A 21,663-nucleotide genomic window follows, 5' to 3' on the forward strand; every position below is an offset into this window, starting at 1 on the left:
TTTTATCATTACATAATGAGTCTAACTCTAAAAGTGCTTTCTGACATAAAGTTTACTTTGATGTTAATTTAGTTTTGTCAGTTTTCTTTTTGTTAGTATTTACCATGATACAGTTTCTGGCCCTTTCATTTTCATATTTTTCTATAACCTTATGTGTTTCTTATCAATAACATATTCCAACTTTTCAAATTGGCAAGTCTGCCTGGTATAGATTTAATAGAATTACTAATATATTTGGATTTGCTTTTTCCTCCTCACTTTATATGTTTCACTCTGTTTTCTGTATGCTTTCTTATACTACCACCTTTAAGCAAAATTCTACTTCATTTCCCCACAAGTCTGAAAGTTTGTTTCCTATTCTATTTCCCAGTAACCCTCAATTTTTTCTAAAATTAAAAAAAATATTTAATTTATTCAAAAGATAGAGAGACAAAGATCTTATACCCACTAACTCACCCTCCAATGCCCACAACAGCTATGCCTGAGAAAGGTTAAAGCCAGGAGTTAGAACTCAACCAAAGTCTCCCATGTGGGTGACAGGGACCCAAGGCCTTTATCACTTGCTGCCTCCCAGGTGTGCATTAGCTGGGTAGTTGGAATTAGAAGCAGAATCAGGACTCAAACCCAGGTACTTAAAGATGGGACGCAGGCATCTTAACCTCTGTGCCAAACATCTACCCGATGTATTGTTTTGATATTAAAATATTCCTTTACTAATCTGAAAGCAAGAAGACTATACAAAAAAAAAATCAGATCTTAGCTCTACTATTTTCTAAGCATAGAATCCTGGAGAAATTCCCTACTGTCCCTTAGCTAATTTCCTCAGTTATAAAATGAGGCTGTCACAAGATTTACACAAGCTGCTGAAGAAGCTATGGACAATGCCTTTGTCATAGGAAAATACTTACAAATGGTAGCCTTTGACACACAAACAGACATGGGTTCAAGTCTTAGTTCCAGCAGGAACAAAAGGCCATTTTTAAGGGGTGTGTATGTTTGTGTGTGTGTGTACATGCACACAGAAACTTGTTGAATGAAAAAATATTCTCAGCTCTATCTACAAGTGAGAAAAGCTTTTAGTCAACTATCACCTTGTTGACATAAAAAGAAACTTACCCTTTATGATATATGCATAGACAAGGCAGTCGTGCTATGGTGTCTCCCTGCTGCAGTTCTTCAAGGCATATTGCACATTCCCCAGCATCTTTACTCAGTACATCCTCTGAAGGAAGAGAAAACAAGCTCAGGATGAAAAAAAAACTCTTCACCAAGTTAAACATGAATTATATAATTGCTATTTTATAAACAGTGGCTATTCTACCATACTTGGCATTATCTTTTTGTCAAAAATATACAAAACTCAGTATCCACATAAAATACTCACAGAGGAGTAAAAGAATGATTATCTTTACTTCATTAAGACAGTGTCTCCCATTTCCAACTCACTGAGGCATTATAATAAGCAAAATAGTACGTAATTTCCCAAATTCCCAACACTTGTGCTGCAAAGGATTGTGTAACTTGGAAAACACAAATCAGTTTACTTTGGGACCCAAGATAGTTTTAAAAAGTTCAAAATGCAGTGTGACTCAAAGACATGAAAATACAGTGCTATTTTAAAATTCTAAAATTACAAAATAGGATAAGTTAAAGAAATCATCCTGAATGTAAGACTTACAAAAAGCTGCTTATAATTCAAGAAAGATAGAAAGTTTTTGTACAGAATTTGATATTTGCACACTTAATCTCTGAGAAATTGGCTTCAGTAGTTCCCCACCACCCTTTAGGGTACTTAAAAAAAATCTCCCAACTTGTGTTCAGAATATTTCAAGGGTAAACCCCTTTATTAAAACTAAAATTCTATAGGTGGCAGGAGAGAAGACAGTGGAACTCAACCCTCAATTCAAATTTTATGCTCAAAATAATATGGCCTAGGCTGAGCCAGGCTGAGGTCAAGGGCCAGCACTTCAACCAGGTCTCCCATGTGGGTGGCAGGGGCCCAAAAACTTGGGCCAACTTCTACTGCTTTTCCCATGCCATCAGCAGCAGGGTGGTAGAGCAGAAGTGGAACAGCTAGAATTCAAACTGGTTGCCACACAGAATGCCAGCATAGCAATTGGCAGCTTAATGAGCTATACCACAATGTTGACCCCTAAACTTTAATTTTTAATAGGTTCTTACTTAAAATAGAATATGTAAGCCAAATAGGTTTTGGGGACTTACTTACTTAACTGAAGAGTAGCTAAGACCTTCCAACACTAAAGAGCATGGATAAACTGTTCAAGAGCATGTAACTTCAGTGATTTCAGAGAACAGAAAGTTAAAGTAGGAACACACACTATGATTTTATACTACAAACAGATCACTGCTTTCAGAAATAAAAACAAACTCACGGTGAAGCAACTACCAATGTCTACCTAAAAATTTGGAGAAAGGTATGCGAAGTTTCTAAACTTAGTATTTGTCTAGTGTTTCCACCCTCCTATAAAAACCATTCCATTCAAATGTACACATAACCAATAGTTCCTGGTAGAAAAACGTATTCTCTAATAAGTGGTTCTCTCCCTTAATTGTGCACTTTGAAGCAGAACATTAAGAGGAAAAACAAACTGTATTTGGTCTATAACATGCAAGGAAGGATAACGGGGCAACATTTTCAGAGCAAAAGGAAGCTCCAGTCAGAGCATTTTTGTTGTCTGCGTCCACAGAATGGCGGCAGTGCTTTCAGGGAGCTGTTGGGCAATTCTGAGGCCTAAGCAGGAAACATTTCTGAACAAGCAAAGATGAATAAAGGGAAAATGGTATTTTATTACTACTTCCCTCAGGTTCCCTTTGCATCTAATCTTCACCCGGCAGGGCCCACTGCATCCTGCCCTGGACCCCAAGCCTTTTCTCCTCTTGATCTCCATTTTCTATTACTATTCTGGAATATCTTGCAATGGAAGATTCCAGTAGGGAATCTGCTTAATGTAAAGCACCAAACTAAGACAACAGTGTGAACAAAAAGAAAGGGATCTGAGGCAAACACTAGAATACCTTAGTAAAGGCTAATACTTTCAAATAGTGCAGTATATTCCTACTACTCAGGTGTCTTTTCCATCACAAACTTTTATCAACATCACAAGGAACTATGGGAATGCAAGTTCCAAAAACTTGAAAAATTCAACCACTGCTTATCAAGGCTAAGGCAACAATGATTTTGAGATGCATCAGTAGTTTTTCATAGCACTAGGTAAGAAAACAACACCTCCATTATCCTAAGACACAACAATTTTAGATACGTCTGATTTTCAGAGCCATAAGGTGTGACAAAGAACTCTGTCTTAGAACAGATGAACAAGGGCATTTTCCAACATTCCGAATATCATTACAATGCATACACATTTAAGTATGAGGGAACCAATCTCATGTGTCATAAACTTAGAAACTGAGAATAACCAGCTTTCTTTTTTAAAAATAAAGGTTTTGCTCCATTTTTGCCATATGTAACCCTATGTAACAGACTCCCAATACCAAATGGAAATAAGGAGAAACCCTCTAAGCACAGGCTTCTGAGCACAATGTATTAGGATGACAACACTGCAATGTTGCCATATGATGAGGTTACATGTCTTTATTGCACCAGGTGTGTAAGGCCTTTGAGATAAGAATCATTTATGTATACACACACATACACTCACTTTTTCTTTTAATTGGAAAGGCAGATTTACAGAGAGGAGAGACAAAGAAAAAGAACTTTCATCCACTGGTTCGCTCCCCAAGTGGCCACAAGGCCAGAGCTGAGCCATCCAAAGACAGGAACGTTCCAGGTCTTCCACATGGGTGCAGTCTCAAAGCCTTGGGTCATTCTCAACTGTCTTCCCAGGCCACAAGCAGATTGCTGGATGGGAAGTGGAAAAGCTGGGACACGAACCTGTGTCCATATGTAATTCTGATGAATGCAAGGTGAGGATTTAGCCATTAGCTATCTTGCCAGGCCCCATTTTAATATTTTTAATGTCTCAACTTTATTCTATTCATAAGAAAATATATGGTGTAACCATGACAAACTCAATTTTCATAATTAATGAATGCTATATATTTTAATAATACTATTTTCAAACTGACAGGGAAAAGATCTTCTCTTGGATGCTTCACATGAGCCGAGCTTAAAAAAAAGCATACATGGGAAACCAGATTTTCTACCTTTGCCTACACCTATAGTGCTGTGATACACTTAAACAGCAGAGTACTAAACTTGTAACTGTTACTAAAGGACTCTACTACTGTGATAATATGGGGGGGAGGGGGAGAGGGAAAATTAGGGAGGGAGGGAGGCAGGGAGAAGAGGGGGAGAGGAGAAGAGTATGGAAGAATCCCTATACCTACAAAACTATATCATGGAAAATAATAGCAACAATAAAAATCATTTGCTTTTAAAATTCTACATGATTTGATTCAAAATGCTATATTAAAAACGCATTTCAATGTTAACTTCTAGTACTAAAAACAATCCGAACCTCCTTTTCTATATCAGTAAAGTACACAAACAAATGAAAATCGCCCCCAACACCATGATTCCAAGGCAGCCCAATATCCACCATAAATGGCTTCTAGTGAAATTTCTGCTCAGGAAATGAGAAGCTACTCTTAACAGATTGTAGCCTCTGCTACTCTGTTCTGATATGCAATCGAATCAGAGGGCAGATCACTTTTCTTGTAAAATCTCATGACTACTGTCTCAAATAGCAAATGCTTAATTCTCAAATTTTAAAGTCTTTTTTTTTTTCCCAACAGAATCTGTATGGAAACATTTTCATCTTTGAAAACTTGTGCTGAGAGATTAGTTTCTGTCCACTTGGCAGTTTGCTGACTATTCCTCTCTCCCACTCCCATTATGACTGAGAACTAGGTTTCACTTCCCGGAAACTACAGAAGACTTGTCAGTAATGAGATACAACCACAGCTCACAGAAGCCCAGGGAACCATTCAAACTTCCCCGCTAATCCAGTGGAGGCATTCATGAAGATGCTACCTACAGGGGTGGCGAGGACCAACCCTTCAGGACTAGACCACCTGCTCAGAGAAGGGAACATCAATAGGTCTAACTACCAGTAGTGAGGTAGTCTCGATTTCCCTCCACAGTAGTGACCAACGCAGACCCATTAAGACTGCAGATAGGAAACCACAGTGACACTGTATTCTCAAGAGCCTTTGCTCTCTTATCTAAATATCTGGAGGAAAAAAAAAAGGTTAAGTGCACTGCTTATCAATCTAACTCCTTGTCTTACAGAGCCTAAGCACTATCAGGTATATGAATATAGAAAAGGAAAAGTCAAGACGGAAAGGGAGCACTAATTTTCAAGTACAAGTGAGTAACAAAATCATCTGGAGGTGCATTCCGTCTTCACATGGAAAAAGCAAGACATACATGATCCCCGTCCCTACAGACTCTGAAATGTGCCCTGCCTAACAAACATAGCTGCCAAAAAAGGAATAGTGTGTTCAAACAAAAAGAGTATAGGTTTGAAGTTGAAAACCTAATATAAATTTCCATTCTATTAGCTTATAACCTTGAAAATGTAAGTCAATGTCTTTTCTTTTACTCTTATTAAATATCAGCATACTAACAGTACTCAAAATATTGTAGAGATGAAGTTGTAAATCATTTTATATGAATAAGTGGAGGCTTAATATGCAATGCCACAGCACCAGCCCAAGAATTTTTGTGGAAAAAACTTTGTAGGTAACAAAAATACTATATATAAGTTAAACTGTTAACAGGAAGTTCTCTGTTTTTAAAGATTTATTTATTTTTATTGGAAAGTCAAATATACAGAGAGGAGGAGAGACAGAGAGGAAGATCTCCTGTCCGATGATTCACTCCCCAAGGGGCCGCAACAGCTGGAGCTGCGCCAATCCAAAGCCAGGAACCAGAAGCCTCTTCTGGGTCTCCCATGAGGTGCAGGGTCCCAAAGCTTTGGACCAATCTGTACTGCTTTCCCAGGCCACAAGTAGGGAGCTGGATGGGGAGTGGGGCCACTGGGGACAGAACCAGTGCCAATATAGGATCCCGGCTTATGGAGCTCTCTAAAAACAAGAGTGATCATTATCCTAGTTTTTCTCCCCACCCTAATATTCTAGTTGCTTCAAGTTTATACAGTGTCACCAAATAACCCCATGAAGACCAGGAATGAGACAGTCCTGTTTTAGTCATTTTTAGATCCTTAGTGTAATTGACAGGATAGGAATAACTACAAACAGAAGACATCAATTAATTTGTGTTTTTGACTTCACTCTGCATTCCAATGTTATAAATGTCCACTTAGTTACATGCTTTTCAACATATTTAAGGCTTAGATTAGCCCTATGAAATAATTTGTTACTTTACACTGCAAGAAGCTGAGGCTTAAACAGAAGGAAACTGAGGCTTAAGCAAGTCAGTCATTTATCTGAAATTACTCAACTAGTAAATCTTAAGGATCAGGACTCAAAGTTAAGCTGGCTAAACTCTTCCTTGGCCTTTTTTCCTATTTCATGCTTTTTGCTATCGGAAACAATTTCTCTTTAAAGGAACATCAGCATATATGCAAATAAAGTTTTAGACAGCCTGAAGTTGTCTAAATGCTCAATTGGCAAATGGCTCTCTATTCTGAGGAAGTATTCTCAAGCACAGTCACATCTGTGGCACAGCCAGTTAATCCTCTGCCTGTGGCTCTGGCATTCCATAAGGACACCTGTTCGAGCTCTATTTCCAATCTAGTTCCCTGCTAATACACCTGGGAAAGCAGTGGAAGATGGCTCAGGTGCTTGAACCCTCCCTGTACCCACATGGGAAAAAAGAAAGAAGCTTCCTGGCTCCTGGCCCGAGACAAGTCCAGTGCCAGCTGTTGCAGCCATTTGGAGAGTAAACAAGCACGTGGAAGACCTGCCCCTCTTTCTCTAACTCTGCCATTCAATATAATAAATCTTTTTTTTTAAATGATTACATCTTTTGAACTAGCATAATGTCATAAATGTGCTTATACATAAATGCTTACAGAAATTAAAAGAATTGTGTTGAACTGAATCTTCTGTGATAAAACAGTCTTATCTACACTGTCCACAACAGTAGCCACTATACTCAGACACAGCCAGAAAACAGAGTTTGAAATGTGACCATCATAGCAATGATGTAATTTTCAATTTTATTTAATTTTAGTAACATAAAAGTTTAAAACATGCACAACAGTTGAGATGCCACTTACGACAGATGCATTCTACTTTGAACTGTCCTTGTTTGAGTCCTGGCTCTGCTCCTAATGCCAGCTTTCTGTTAATGCCTAGCCTGAGGCAGCAGGGGATGGCTCAGAGACCTTAGTGCTGGCTCCCCACGGGGGAGACTTGAGTTGAGATCCTAGCTGCTACCTTTGGCCTGGCTCAGCCTCAGCTGTTGTGGGCAGCTGAAACATGAGCTATTTATCTGTATTTCTTTCATATTTGTTTACACATCTATATACAACTGATATATATATACCTATAAACTAATTATAAACTTCTATAATTGATATTTCACTTGTAGCCTTTCAAACTCTTAAATTTACATTGTCAGAATAAATTACTTAAAATTCAACCAAATATGCAGAATTAAAATTTTTGCAGATCCAAGCACATTTCCATAGTTATTGCAGATCAAGACCAAAAAAAAAAAAAAAAAAAAAAAAAAAAGCAGACAGCCAAAGTTTTCAAAACAAAAATTTAAAACAAAACAAAACAAAACAAACTCAACCAACAAATAAGACTGAATTTGTTAGAGGCAGCCAAGAAAAAAATAAAACTCCATGCAAAATTTTATAATCATCACAACTTTGTTCTCAGATCAAGCATCCAAACAAGTATATGATCTTTTCAGCAAAACATGATGCCAAGCACTAATGTGGATCAGGCATTTTACCTGAAGACTTATTTTTTGCTCTTGAACCCTCAATGATAGCAGTAGAAAACAAAAGCAGCTGAAATGTGAAATAATCCCTAGAAAAATCAAGAATTAAAAAAGTTCACAACATTAGTAAGAAGCAATTACCCAACGAATGAAACGTTGGGACACACACAATGTTTAACATATACTTTCAGAAATGAAGTTCTCTCCAACATGCTTACAAGTAGTTACCGTTAATATTATAGATGTCAGACCCATGAGTGCTCACTACTCTCAAATATCACAACGGGGTTTAGGAACAGTATTTCAGAGGAAAGATGTCATTTTCACTCCACGATAAATGTATCAGTAAAAACACAGGAACAACCTTTACTAATTTTTATAAAACTGAAAGCTTCCAGTCCATGTAAGCTTATACCCTTTTTAGAACTGTATACTCAGGTTTAGATAGAAGTAGTGGCTTCTCTACCTAGAAACCATGGACAATTACTACATCAATGCCTTTTTCAGTTTAAAAATAACTAAGAATGGTTATCAAACACATATAGCTGCCTTTTATCTGTGTCAAAGCAAAAACTAACATTAATTCTACAAAGGAGTTAAGATACAACCTTTGACTCTTTCCATGACTTAAAAACATGCTGTACTCTTGAGAATATTCAGAAATCAATAGCTGATGTCACCTTTAAGAAGCTACAACTAAAACAAAAAGGTACCCACATTTAAAAACAAAAATACATGAACACTAACTCCAAACTGAGCATGCTTAAGCTTTTTGTTCAAAACTTGCTTTAGAAAACTCATGAGGCTCCTGTTTGATTCCTGGCTGCTCCACTTCTCACCCAGCTCCCTGCTGGTGGCCCAGGGAAGGCAAAGGAAGATGGTCCAAGGCCTTGGATTCCTGCACTCATATGAGAGACCCAGAAGAAGCTCCTGGCTTCAGCCTGGCCCATCTAAGGCATCTGAAGAATGAACCAATGGATTGAAGACACCTCTCTCTCTGCTCTTATCAAACTGTATCTTTCAAACAAAAACAAACAAAAAACTCTGGGAGGCACTATGTTTAAATTAACTCAGGAGCAAGTATTTTATGAAATTAGATATTCAATATGTTACACCCAAGTTATACAAATTGCCCAAGGAAGAACAAGATTACCAAATTATCTTCTTTCAGATCACACTAAGACATTTTCTATTAGTTGCCCTCACAGCCACAAATTAATTCATCAAACCTCAAAATCAATTAAATTTGCACGATGCTAAACTAAAATTTTGATAAAATGAACTGTTCACAAGACAAAACTACTTTGAAACTTCTGAATAAATACAAAAATGACCTAAATTATAAACTAAAAAGTCAGGTTCATTCTCTTGAGTCACCAAGACTATTTAAATACCAACCTGAAGAAATCAGTAAAGCTAACATACCTCTCTAATTTTTCAGGTTTAATTTAATACTCTAAGTTCATGTGTAATTATATAGTTTATAAGCTGTTTCAAAAATAAATTTCATTTGTACGTCTGTTTCAATAACAGACTGGAAGAGAGGGGAGAAGTGATAACGAGAAGGAGAGAGATCTGTAATCCACTAGTTTACTCCTCCAATGGCTGCAACTGCCAGGGGGCAAACAAGCCAAAGGCAGGAGTCTGCAGCTCCATTTTAAGTCAGCCATGTGGACAGCAGGGGTCTAAGGACATGAGCCATCACCTGCTATTTGCCCAGCAACACTAGCAGGAAGTGCAAGTGGGATCAGAAATAGAGCAACCAGGACTAAAACTGGTGCTCTGACAAGGGATGCTGACACTGGGATGGCTTAACCCATGGCACCAAGGCCGGAGCAGTACACAGCTTTTAGGCATAATTTTAAAAAAGGTATTACTGTACCCTAGTGGCTAAAGTCCTAGCCTTGCATGTGCTAGGATCCCATATTGGCACTGGTTCGTGTCCCAGCTGCCCCACTTCCCATCCAGCTCCCTACCTGTAGCCTGGGAAAGCAGGTGAGGATGGCCCAAAGCTTTGGGACCCTGCACCCATGTGGGAGCCTGGGAAGAAGCTTTGGATCGGCTCAGCTCTCATCATTTGGGTCACTTCAGGAGTGAATCATCGGACAGGTCTTCCTCTTTGTCTCTCTTCCTTTCTGTATATCTGACTTGCCATTAAAAAAATAATAAATCTCTAAAAAAAAGATACTATCATAAGATTTATACATAAGCCCTCTTTAAGAAAAAGGACTTATTTTATCTGAAAGGCAGAGTTTCAGACACAGAGAGGTCTTCTATCCACTGGTTAACTCTGCAGATGGCTGTAGCAGCCAGGCCCAAAGCCAGGAACCAAGAGCTTCATCAGGGTCTCCCATATGGGTAGCAGGAGCCCAAGTACTTGGGCCATCTTCCACTGCTTTCACGGGCACATTAGAAGGAAGCTGAATGGGAAGTAGAGCAACTGGGACTCAAACATGTGCCTATGAGATGCCAGGCACAGCAGGTAGTGGCTCAACCTGCTACATCCACTATCACCAACCCCATAATTGAGTATTCTAATTACTATTTTTGCAAGAATGATTTTCAGAAGGAAATATCGCTATATTAAAGCAACAGGCTCAAGGTTAAGGCTCTTTCTCTTGTTGGAAGCTGTGAGATAATTAGAATGGTGACTGATAAAATACAAGGGTCACAAAAACAAACATCTAAAGACACTGAATCTGGCTGCCATGGTGGCACAGTGAATAAAGCCACTGCCTGTGATGCCATTATCCCATATGGGTGCCAGTTCATGTTGTGGCTGTTCCATTTCAACTCCCTATTAATGGTCCTGGGATAACCAGTGGACCCCTATTCCATGTAAGAGACCTGGACAAAGCTCTGAGCGCCCAGCTTTGGCCTGGCGCATCTCTGGCCACTGTAGTCATTACAGAGAGTGAACCAGAAGATGGAAGGTTGGTCGGGCTCTCTCTCTATATATATCTGTCTCCTCTTTCTCTTTCAAATATATGTCTTAAAGAAAAGGTAACTGCCATAAAACTGGAAGGTGTAGCTCATCTTAACTATTTCATTAAAAAAAGAAAGAAAGAAAAAGAATAGCACAATAGTGCAATAAATGCCAAGTGAATTTGGCTTTGGTATCAAGGATTTTTAGGAAATTGAGGCAAATGAGTGCAGGTAGCCTTGTCCAAACAGGCAGCTGCTGCAAAAGCACAATGCATTGTGGGAATGGAGCCCAAGGAGCCAGCTATCACACATTTCAAGCAACTGGAAACTTAAGATCTTTAGATAAAATTTCTTATTTCCAACATATGCAAAAAACATGTTTGCTACTGTGTAACCCCAATAAAATTGCCTTGTGAGTCAGATGCAGTTAACATTTTGCAACCTCAGTTTTTAAAAGAAGCAGGGTAAACTGAAATTCCTCCAGGGCAGGGTACTTTTTAGGTTCTGTTTACCCTAGAATGCTTAACCACTGTAAGTGCTCAAACATTTTTTTTGAATAACTAGTGATGTAACAGATCTCAGGAGATTATAGATAATACCAAGCAATAACTTCAGGATCACAGAGCAGAGAAAATGCCACCAAACCATCAGATCGCTGGTGCTAGTGAGCTCGACACCTTGTGAGCATTTGCAGTGTCAGTAAGCCAGCTGGCATCAGGGGTACTGGCTCCTGTTGTTGGCTGGCTTTAACCAATAAGAAAGCACTACATACTACATCTATGCCAAATATGCCAGTAAATGTTTATATATTTATTAGTATATATGGATAAACTTTAAAAGTATGCACAGGATATTAAAATCTTTCGCTGCTGAGATAATTAAAAATATGAAATTCAACACATCCTTAAAAGGTACACAGAACCAGTAGTTTTGACATTAACAAACATGTGATATTAACAGCTGAGAATCCTTCCGTAACTCTTTCACCCTACTAAAACAACAGACTAACTGCTCAACCTTGGACAAGGCAGGTTTAGATTCCTCTGGCACCTCAGGTAATATAAGCACATGAAAATCATGTGAAGCAGTTTTCAGTCATTCTCAGGAGAAGGTGGGAAACATACAGCTGGTAAAGAGGCTTGTTTCCTGCTCTCCAAAAGGCTGGGTCAAAGTCTGCTAATCCTCAAAGTGTGCCAAGGCAGCCCAGCAGGACCCGAGTGCTGCCACCGCTGCCACCGTGCCAGGGCAGCAGCAGCCTCACCCACAGCGCTGAGGACAAGCCTCCAGATGACTGAGGACCAGAATTCTCCCTGAACCCAACAAGGAGCATCAGCATGCCTAGTTAGGTTCACCAAGCTTCTAAGAGAATTACTCTCTTGCACTCCCTTCTTTTACTTTAGAAAAAAGCTAACAGCTTGATGAACTGGGTGTTGAAATATTCTACAATTCCGGGGAGGGGTGGGGAGAATCCAAGTACCTATGAAACTGTGTCACATAATACAATGTAATTAATGAATTAAAAATAATAAATTAAAAAAAGAAATATTCTACAATTCCTAACATCATGTAGTAGGAAAAAAACCATCAATCGAACACACAATAAATAATGCACACGGGATCAGGCTGAAACATTATTAAGCATCTCCCATGGGTTGGAATAAATGAAGGAGGACAGAGGGAAGGACTTTAGCCAATGACAATTGCAATTACAATGATAATTATTGATGAAAGTTCCTAGGAGTAAAAACCATTTTCAATTCACATTTCAGACAAAAGGAAAAGGCCTGTGTAGAAAATTAAATTAGGTTGAGAATTAGAATCATCTAAGTAACCACAAAGATCCCCCAAATCATGAATCACATATAAAAGAGGACAATCCAGAAATTATAGAAGTTACACAAAGAAAAAAGAGACCAGAGAAGGAAATAATCACAGACAAAACACAAGGAAAAACATTCCTGGCTGTTGTGAATAAAATATGAGTTTCAGAATGAAAAGGGGTGATTGCAGACCTTACAAAATAGAAATTATCCTATAAGTTCCACATGGAAGGACCAAATAAATTAAAATGTGAAAAATGGGAGCCAGCACCTTGGTTTGGTAGCATAAACATTTGACCACAGTGCTAGCATCCCAGATGGGTGCCAGTCAAGTCCTGGCTGCCAGGCCCAGCACGATGGCTCGGTGACTAAATCCTCATCTTGCAGGCACTAGGATCCCATATGGGCACTGGTTCATGTCCTGGCTGCTTCGCTTCCAATTCAGTTCCCTGCTTGTGGCCTGGGAAAGCAGTGGAGGATGGCCCAAATCCTTGGGACCCTGTACTCATGAGAGACCTGGAGGAGACTCCTGGCTCTTGACTTCAGATCGGCTGAGCTCCAGCTGTTGTGGCCACTTGGGGAGTGAACCAGAAGACATAATTTTTTCTCTCTGCATCTCTTTCTCTCTGTACTATTTGTCTTACCAATAAAAATAAATGAATCTTAACAACAACAACAACAACAACAAATGTCCTGGCTGCTCCACTTCCAATCCAGCTTCCTGTTAATATACCCCAGAGGATAAGAGTGAAGCTCTTGGATTTCTGTCACTAAAGTGGAAGGCCAAGATGAAGCTTGGGGCTCCTGGCTTCGGCCGCATCCAGCCCTGGTTACTGGGGGATTTGGAGAGAACCAGTGATGCAAGATTGATTTCTTTCTCTCTGATTTTAGCCTTCAAGTAGATAAAAATGTAGTAACTGCAATTAAGAAACAGGCAAGAGAGAAACAGCAAAGAAATGTTGTCAAAAATATGAATATCATGGGTATTGCACTGTATATATAAAGTATACCTGAAACAAAAACATTTAATAAAAGTGAAATAAAAATATTTATCAGGCAAATACTAACTAAAGGAATAACTTTAATCAAACAAGGCTGAAAAAAGGACAAAAGACATTAAAGGAAATAGAGGGGTTTCTGCAACATCAAAAACAACCAAAATGCACATTAGCTGTAATAATTATAAGAATATATATACAAACAACACAGCATCACATTCATAAGGCCAAGAGTGAACACAAAGGAGAAAAGCAGCAGCAAATTTAGTCAACCTAGTCCACTGGAGATCAAGCAAACTAAACACAGTGGAGATTAGACCATTAAAGTTGAATATTACTGGAATATTTGCCAAAAATGACTCAAAAATAAGACCAAAGAGGATATCATAATAAACTATGAATCTAGAAATAGTACAGACAACATCTTCCGATCACCATGCAGGGAAACTAGAAAACAAATAGTAAAGTGGGGATGCGAGCAAAGATGAGGAGCTCTGTAACATCTGGAAAAACACTTTCTGAACTTCTAAGATGATATCCCCCACATAAAAACTTTCTACGAAAAAAAGAAAAAATTTTAATAAAACAATGCCAGAGTTATAGCTAAAATAGCTTCAGAAAAAATTTTCACAGCCCCGCACACTTATGCTAAAAAATGAGACAGGAAGAAAATAAATTAATTAAAACCCAACATAATAAACACAGCAAAGGCACAACAAAAGAAAGAAAAATAAACAAAAATGAATTCCTAAATTATTTCGAAAACAGAAAAAAGGAACAGAAACAGTCCAGAAATAGACCTGAATATCTGTGAGAATGTGCTGAATCAAATTATGGCATTTCAAATGAGAATACTTGAAAATTTTTGAAAAATTAACACCAAAAATCACATAAAAATGTCTTTCAAGGGCTGGTGTATGACACAGCAAGTTAAGCCACCACTTACAACACCAGCATCCCATACGCATTCTGGTTCAAGTCCCACCTGCTCCACTCTGGATCAGCTCCTTGATAAGACCTTTGGAAAGCAGTGGAAGATGGCCCAAGTGCTTGGGACCGTAAATTCACATGAGAGATCTGAAAGAGGCTCCCAGTTTTGGCCCCGCCCTGGTGTAAATATTGAAATCATTTGGAGAGTGAAGCAGCAGATGGAAGATCTCTCTCTTTCTCACTCTCCCTGTCTCTTTGTAATTCTGCCTTTCAAATAAATACAGTAAGTTTCAAAAAAAATACACATTTTAGATTTGGTAAGTACAGATTTGCTAAGATAAAAAGTGATAATGCAGTCTACTGGTGATGATATGAACCAAGAACTCTCATACACTACATGAGAGAATTAAAATGGGCGTGGCAGTTCTGGACAAGAACCAGGCAAATAATTGTCCAAAATACAAATGTACATACATCTCTGATAAAACATACAAAGGTACCAGGATAATTTAAAAGCTCATTTACAAGAGACAGGTTACTGTGATTTACCCAACTGTGAAATACAAAGTAACTGTAAAGAATGAAACTCATCTGGAGTTGTTGTCAGCACATTTGGGAAAACACAAAGCTGCCAAGTTCAGAATTTTGTTTAACATGTGAAAAGCACAATAAATAGAAGTTTATTTACCTGGCTCCTCTCTTTGGCTTGATCTAACCCCAACTGCTACAGGCCTTTAGAGGGAACCAGTGGGTAGAAAATACCTTTTTTGTGTATGTATCTCTGGCTGCTTTTCAAATAAATAAAAATAATAAATAAATACTTTTAAAGAAGAATCCATCAGAAATCCTGGAGTTGGTACTCAATGAAATTAAAAATGCAGTTAAGAGCCACAACAAGAGTACACATCAGGCAGAATAATCTATTTTTGAGTTGAAGATAGATCTTTTGAAATAATTCAGTGTGTGAAAAAATAAAAGATAAAGCCTCCAAGATATATGGCATACTATTAGTTGAGCAAACATTCCCATTACAGGTGTTCCAGGAGGAAAACAGAGCGGAAAAAATACAGAAAACCTGTTCAAGAAATAAGTGCTGAGATTTTTTTCTATCCTGAAAAAGATGTGAACATTCAGATCAGGAAGGCCAGAGAACTCTTAAAAGTCTTAACCAAGGAAGATCTTCCGTAAGGTACATTGCTCTGAAACTGTCATAGTGTCCACTGAAGAAAATTTTAAAACTGTAAGCGAAAAATGCCAAGTCACACAAAAGGGTATCTCCAACAGACAAAAAAACTTACAGGCCAATGGAGAAGAATTATACAGTCCAAACTTTGAAAGCAAATTACCAATCAAAACTATACTCAGCAAAGCTGTCCTTTAGGAATGAGAAATGCAAGTGTTAATTATTACCAAACACAGTCCAACAAACAAGAAATGTTTAAGGGAGCCCTATATCAGAAGTAAAAGAATAACAAATAGACTACCATCATGAAGACAGGTAAAGGTACAAAACTCAACAGCAACAGAACAAATGCACAAAACAAGCACGTCAACACAGAAAAGCACACAAACCACAGAGATGAACAAGACAGGACTAAAGGAACACATTCACAAAAATCTATACTTAAACCTTGAAGGTAAGTACATTAAATTCACCAATTAAATGAGGTAGACTGATAAAATGGATAAAGAAAACCAATATTCAACAACATGCTGTCTACAAAAAACTAACTTCACCAGTAAAGACACACAAAACCAAAGTGAGAAGACAGAAAAAGATTTGCCATAAAAATGGAAACAAATTAGCATAAGTAATTATATTAGACAAAACAGAAATCAAGACAAAAACCACAGGGGCTGGTATTGTGGCACACAGGTTAAGTTGCCTGCTGGGCACCGGTTTCTGTCTCAGCTGCTCACTTCTGATCCAGCTTCCTGCCAGAGGCCTAGGAAAAATGAAAGATAGCAGAAGCACTAGAGTCCCTCACCCACGGGAAAAGCAGATGGAGTCCCTCGCTACTGGCTTCGGCCTGGCCTCGCTCTAGTGGCCATTCAGGGAGTAAACCAGTGGACGAATGATCTCTATGTCTTTGCCTCCCTCTCTGTAGCTCTGACTTTCAAATGAATTAATAAACCTTAAGATAGATATGCATAAGTTTTTAAAAGACAAAAACCATAAATAGATAAAGAAGATCACTGCATAATCAAGGGATCAATTTATTAAGAAATAATAAATGTAATCCTGTGTGTATGTATGTGTGTGATATATATATATATATAGCACACACACACACACACACACACACACACATCTGACACTTGAGCATGCAATTATATAAAGCAAACAACAGATCTAAAAGTTGGACTCTAACACAATAGTTGGCAATTCCAAAATTCTACTTTCATGAGTGGAAAATCATCCAGATCAAAACTTGGCTAAAGAAGCATCAAAATTAAACTGAGAAAAAAACTGAGTTTTCACACACAGAACAAATTAGACTCCTATCTCACATCATATGCAAAAACCAAAGTCTAATGGATCAGATTTAAATATAAGTAAAATCTAAGCTATGAAACTTCTGGGAAGAAGCATAATGTGTCTTACACGGTAAGACATCATAATTAGCCTGACCTGATCATTACACACTGTATGCATGTATTGAAACACAACTCCTTGTCCTTAAAACACAGATTACTATGTGCCAATTAAAAACTAAATGAGAAATGCTTTAAATAATTTATCGACAAATAAAAGAACATTTAATAAAATTAAACATCTTTTTATTTTAAAGAAATGAGAAGAAAATGGCAATATACACAATCATGATTTACTAAAATTGAAAACAAGCATCTACTCCATAGTGAAACAAACTCTAAGCACAGAGGACCAAAACAAGCATGCCCACTGGCATCACTGCCGTTTCTACACTGTGTGTGAGCTTCAAGGTAACACCACCAGACAAAGAAATCAACGTGCATAAACGCTTGGAAATATCTTTACTGGTAGATTACAATCATCTTATGAGCTCGCACATACCTAGAAAAACCCAAAGACTCATCTCAAACCAGCAGCTTCCTTCAGGCCTTGGGATTCGGGGGCAACTGCCGCTCCTCACAGTGTGGCGGCTGTGGGGGGTGCCCCTGCCGGGTCGGACCCAATGCTGGGGGCTCACGCCAAAGACACTGCCACAAGGCAGTGAACGAGTCCTCGGCCTCATCCAGGGCGGCCAGTGCACCATGTGGTGCCAGGCTTTGCCTGCTGGCCGCCCGGCCGGGAAGCTCTGGGTAATGGATGTCCGAATTGATAGCTTAGATAGCTCTAGGGTGACCCCACTGTTTCTGGGTTCTGAGTCAATCCTAAAGATTCCCAACGCCAGTAACTCTTCTTTTGGAGAACTTCTAATCACTCAATAATGCTGAGCTTTGAACACCTATAATGCAGAAGATAACCCCCAGATTGTCTAGCAGGATATTTTTTTGCCTGACATGATGTTGGTTCAGGAGACTGGTCACATTAGGCAGGTCCATAATTTTAACTAGCACTCTAGAACTTTATCCTGGGCCACACTCTGAGCAGGATGTGTGGGCCACACCCTGTAGAAAGTTTGGCCCCACTGGTAAACCAAAATTTTAGGTGGTTATGGACTAAGCTAGGTGTGACCAAGGAGCCTGCCATCAATCACAGGTAAAGGGATCCGCCATAGACTGGACTGGGCAAGGCAGCAGCACCCAAATATGCATCCTGAATAGGCTGTGGGGTGGGCCGGGCTGCAACATTCACCAGCTCATACAAGGCCAAATGGGAGGCCAGAGTACACCGGGCACTGGCCTAAAAACCAATGGCATGTATGTAAACTGGGTTTGGGAGTGGATCAAGTGGAGGTACTTGGGAAGCTCCCCTGGAGAGTCATAGCTCTCGCTGGTGAACACGCCGTCCAGATCTGGGGGTCGGACTAGCAGGACTAGTAGCTCCAAAATGTGTAAATTGGTAATAGAACGTAATGTACTGGGCAGGAGTGAGCAAACCTTTGTTTATAGACGCAGAAGCTGGCACTGAGGACTAATTCTGTCAAGTCAAATCACAGAACCACCTAAAGAGTGCATAAACCGGGACAGAGAGACCTGGGAGGGAAAAAGTGGGTTCCCCCTTCTTGGGTCACTAGTCCCGTGGGAGGGCATGAAAACTAGGACGGGAGCTGGGATGGCTAGATAGAGAGGCACTCAACAACACCCGTGAGGGCTGGATGGTTGAGTTGGTTAGATAGAACTAAGCTTTAATACCCATTGACAAGTACAAGAGCCAAATGGGATGGGGGACAGACTGGTCTTCTGCTACACATACTGGCAAACCAGGGTAGGGGGCGGGCCTGGCGGGGGTTATTGTGGGTCGCCCCAACTAGGCTGCAGCTCCCACTGGTTTGTGTGAGGGCCGAGTACGTGCTGGGCAGAACCAGACTGGACTGCAACACCCATTGGTTCCAGTGCAACTCGGGACTGAAAACAGAACCAACCCAGCAATTGCAACCACCAGCTGATCGGGGTGATGGACTGTGCCGGGCCCTGTGCTTGCTAGAACATACAAGAAACTAGTCTGGGAATACCTCAAAGTTTCTTTGGAGATCTCCCCAATCGAACTGCTGGACTCAGAACTCTAATCAAGAAAAGACAGAAGACAGAGCAGATCAATCATTCATCTCAGCTATATGTTAGCAGCGAAAAATGGGGCAAACGGAGACTTTATGATGGACCATATCAATCAGTGGACGACCTCATCGAGCGAAACTGGCAGCGATTCATAACTGGAGAACTATTAACACCACTTGAGCACATATCTCAGAGCATGCCCCACACCCGGGACTCGGGGTGGGCGGGAAACCGGGTGGGGCTTCTCCCTCAATATCCTCCTTTACCTCAGATACAAGATGGAAACAATATGGACATAATAGTATTGCCCACTTCCCTATCCCCCTGAACCTTTTTTTTTTCTTTTTCTTTCTTTAACTGTAATTAACTATGAAAAGATTGTCAACAACACAATAAAATAGATTATAAAAAAAAAAAAAACCAGCAGCTTCTCTTTGTAAAAACAAAACTCAAGCTCAAACAATAAAAACAAATGCCATTCTTACCAGTAACAAAACTAGTAAACGTTAGAAACAAACTTACAATTATTTGACACTACAGTTTCACTGGGTGGGTGTTTAGACACCAGTACCCACACCTGGGCCTCTTGTCTAGGTTCGGCAGCAGTGACAGCTCAACTAGCTGGGTCTCTGCCATCCACCTAGGAGACCTGGGCTGATTCCTGACACAGGAGGGAGTCAGTAGATGGAAGCTCATTCTCTCTCAATATTTCAAAAAAAAAAAAAAAAAAAAAGGTTCTGTATGAATAAAAAAATGAGCAAATTATGTTCCCAACATGAAGACTGAAAACCTAAAAAACAAAAAACAAAACAAAAACAACCCACAGTATTGAGCAGATAGTGAACATTTTTCTTAATGATTAATTAATATAGAATAAAGCATCAAGGGTCAGTTGAGTCCTACATTTATGAATAATAATAAATTACACTTTCAATTATCTTGTGCGTACATAAAAATCCTAATTGAAAAGCAAGACTTAGTAATAGGAATTATAACAACTTTATAATATAAAACTTAATAAAACTCACATTTCTCTCTTAAACCTTTAGAAAGTAAAATCTTAATATCCTTTGCTCCTGGGACTTAACAACAGCAGCTAATAGTTCCCCAAATCCCTTTCATTCACTATTATAATGATTGTAACAAACTAAGATTATGCATTTCAAATCATACACACACCACAGAAAATGAACTGGTATGGTCTACAGCTACTTAAAATCATACTAGATCTGGCAAATCAGAAAATACTGAGAGAAAATTACTTACATCCCAACAAAATGAGAATGTTGTTACTTTAAAAAGTTCAGAGAAATGTATGGCTTCCTTCTTGAGACTGAGTGTCAGAATGAGCGTTCACACTTTTGTACAGGTGTTCCGTATGTGTTTCCTTACTTCACTCACTCACCTGCTAACACCAGTAGCAACTCATATTTACTTTGTACTCTGGGCTGTAATTCAATCTTGTGCTGTAGTTTTATTGCTCAGATTATTCTAGCTCTTTCAGATCAGCTCCTTTGTCCCTCTGACATGCCTTCATCCCTGCACTTTCTCAGCATTTTCTCTTGCTTCAGGCTCATCTTTATTTTTTTCCTCTTGAACCAGTCATTTCTACTCCAAAGTACGTAAACTCTTTTGTCAGACAATGGTATTTGGAAACAAAGATTTGGAGGCTCAATGTGAAAGATTTTTTTTCAGTTACTTAATGTCCTTCATACCAAAAAATGTGCAAGAAGCCTAGAAATCAGGGGGAATGTTTAATAATAGTTTACACAGATTAAAAGAAGACAAAATTAACAGCCGAGAAAATGCTAAGAGGCTAAAATGAATTAATCAGACAATGGAACAACTTCAGGAAATCACATGTAGACGGCAAGATAATGAGATACGTGGAAAATTTTCATTATGTTATTTTAATATATTTAAAAATTTTAAGAGTTAAATACAATTCCCTAAGAAAGCAGAGCCTCTGTGTTAATACATCTTCTCTGAAGTCAAACCACTAAAAAGATCTCAAAGCATCCTATGAGGCAAACCTGGGGTACAGGTAACTTCAAGATGGAAAAAGAAGTACTTTAAGAAATTTTATGCACATGGCAAATCACCATTGAAAAGACATTCACAAAGCATTCTGTTAACAGTCATTTCTAAACATTTTTAACTCAACATAACAGTCTGTCTTTGCAAATTTTTATTCTCCCAATATTAGAAAAATTCCCCAAATCATCACACTTTGCAAAAATCAACTTCCCTAGCATATATTTACCAGTAAGATAGTCCAGTCATTTCACTGCCAACCCTCACTTCATTTCTAGCCTTCACTAAATGCACATAATATTCACTTAATATGTTTTTGATGCCTTTGTGTTTCCTGTCCCAATTCAGAACCTACCCTGCACATGGAAGGAACAAACATAGCTTAACATAAACACATCATCCATGTGGTTAG

At 38.9% G+C, this 21,663-nt stretch overlaps 1 protein-coding gene across 2 annotated transcripts in view; it reads right to left on the reverse strand.

Moving 5' to 3' along the window:
* Window positions 1-21,663, reverse strand: part of ZNRF2 (zinc and ring finger 2) — a 73,769-nt gene that overhangs the window by 8,443 nt on the left and 43,663 nt on the right. For both annotated transcript variants that reach the window (XM_058678019.1, XM_058678018.1), the window contains exon 3: window positions 1,117-1,222. In XM_058678019.1, the coding sequence (XP_058534002.1) occupies window positions 1,117-1,222 (106 nt within the window). The remainder of the gene's footprint in view (window positions 1-1,116; window positions 1,223-21,663) is intronic.

This window comes from Ochotona princeps, chromosome 20 (assembly GCF_030435755.1).
Source record: "Ochotona princeps isolate mOchPri1 chromosome 20, mOchPri1.hap1, whole genome shotgun sequence".
Lineage (NCBI taxonomy): Eukaryota > Metazoa > Chordata > Mammalia > Lagomorpha > Ochotonidae > Ochotona > Ochotona princeps.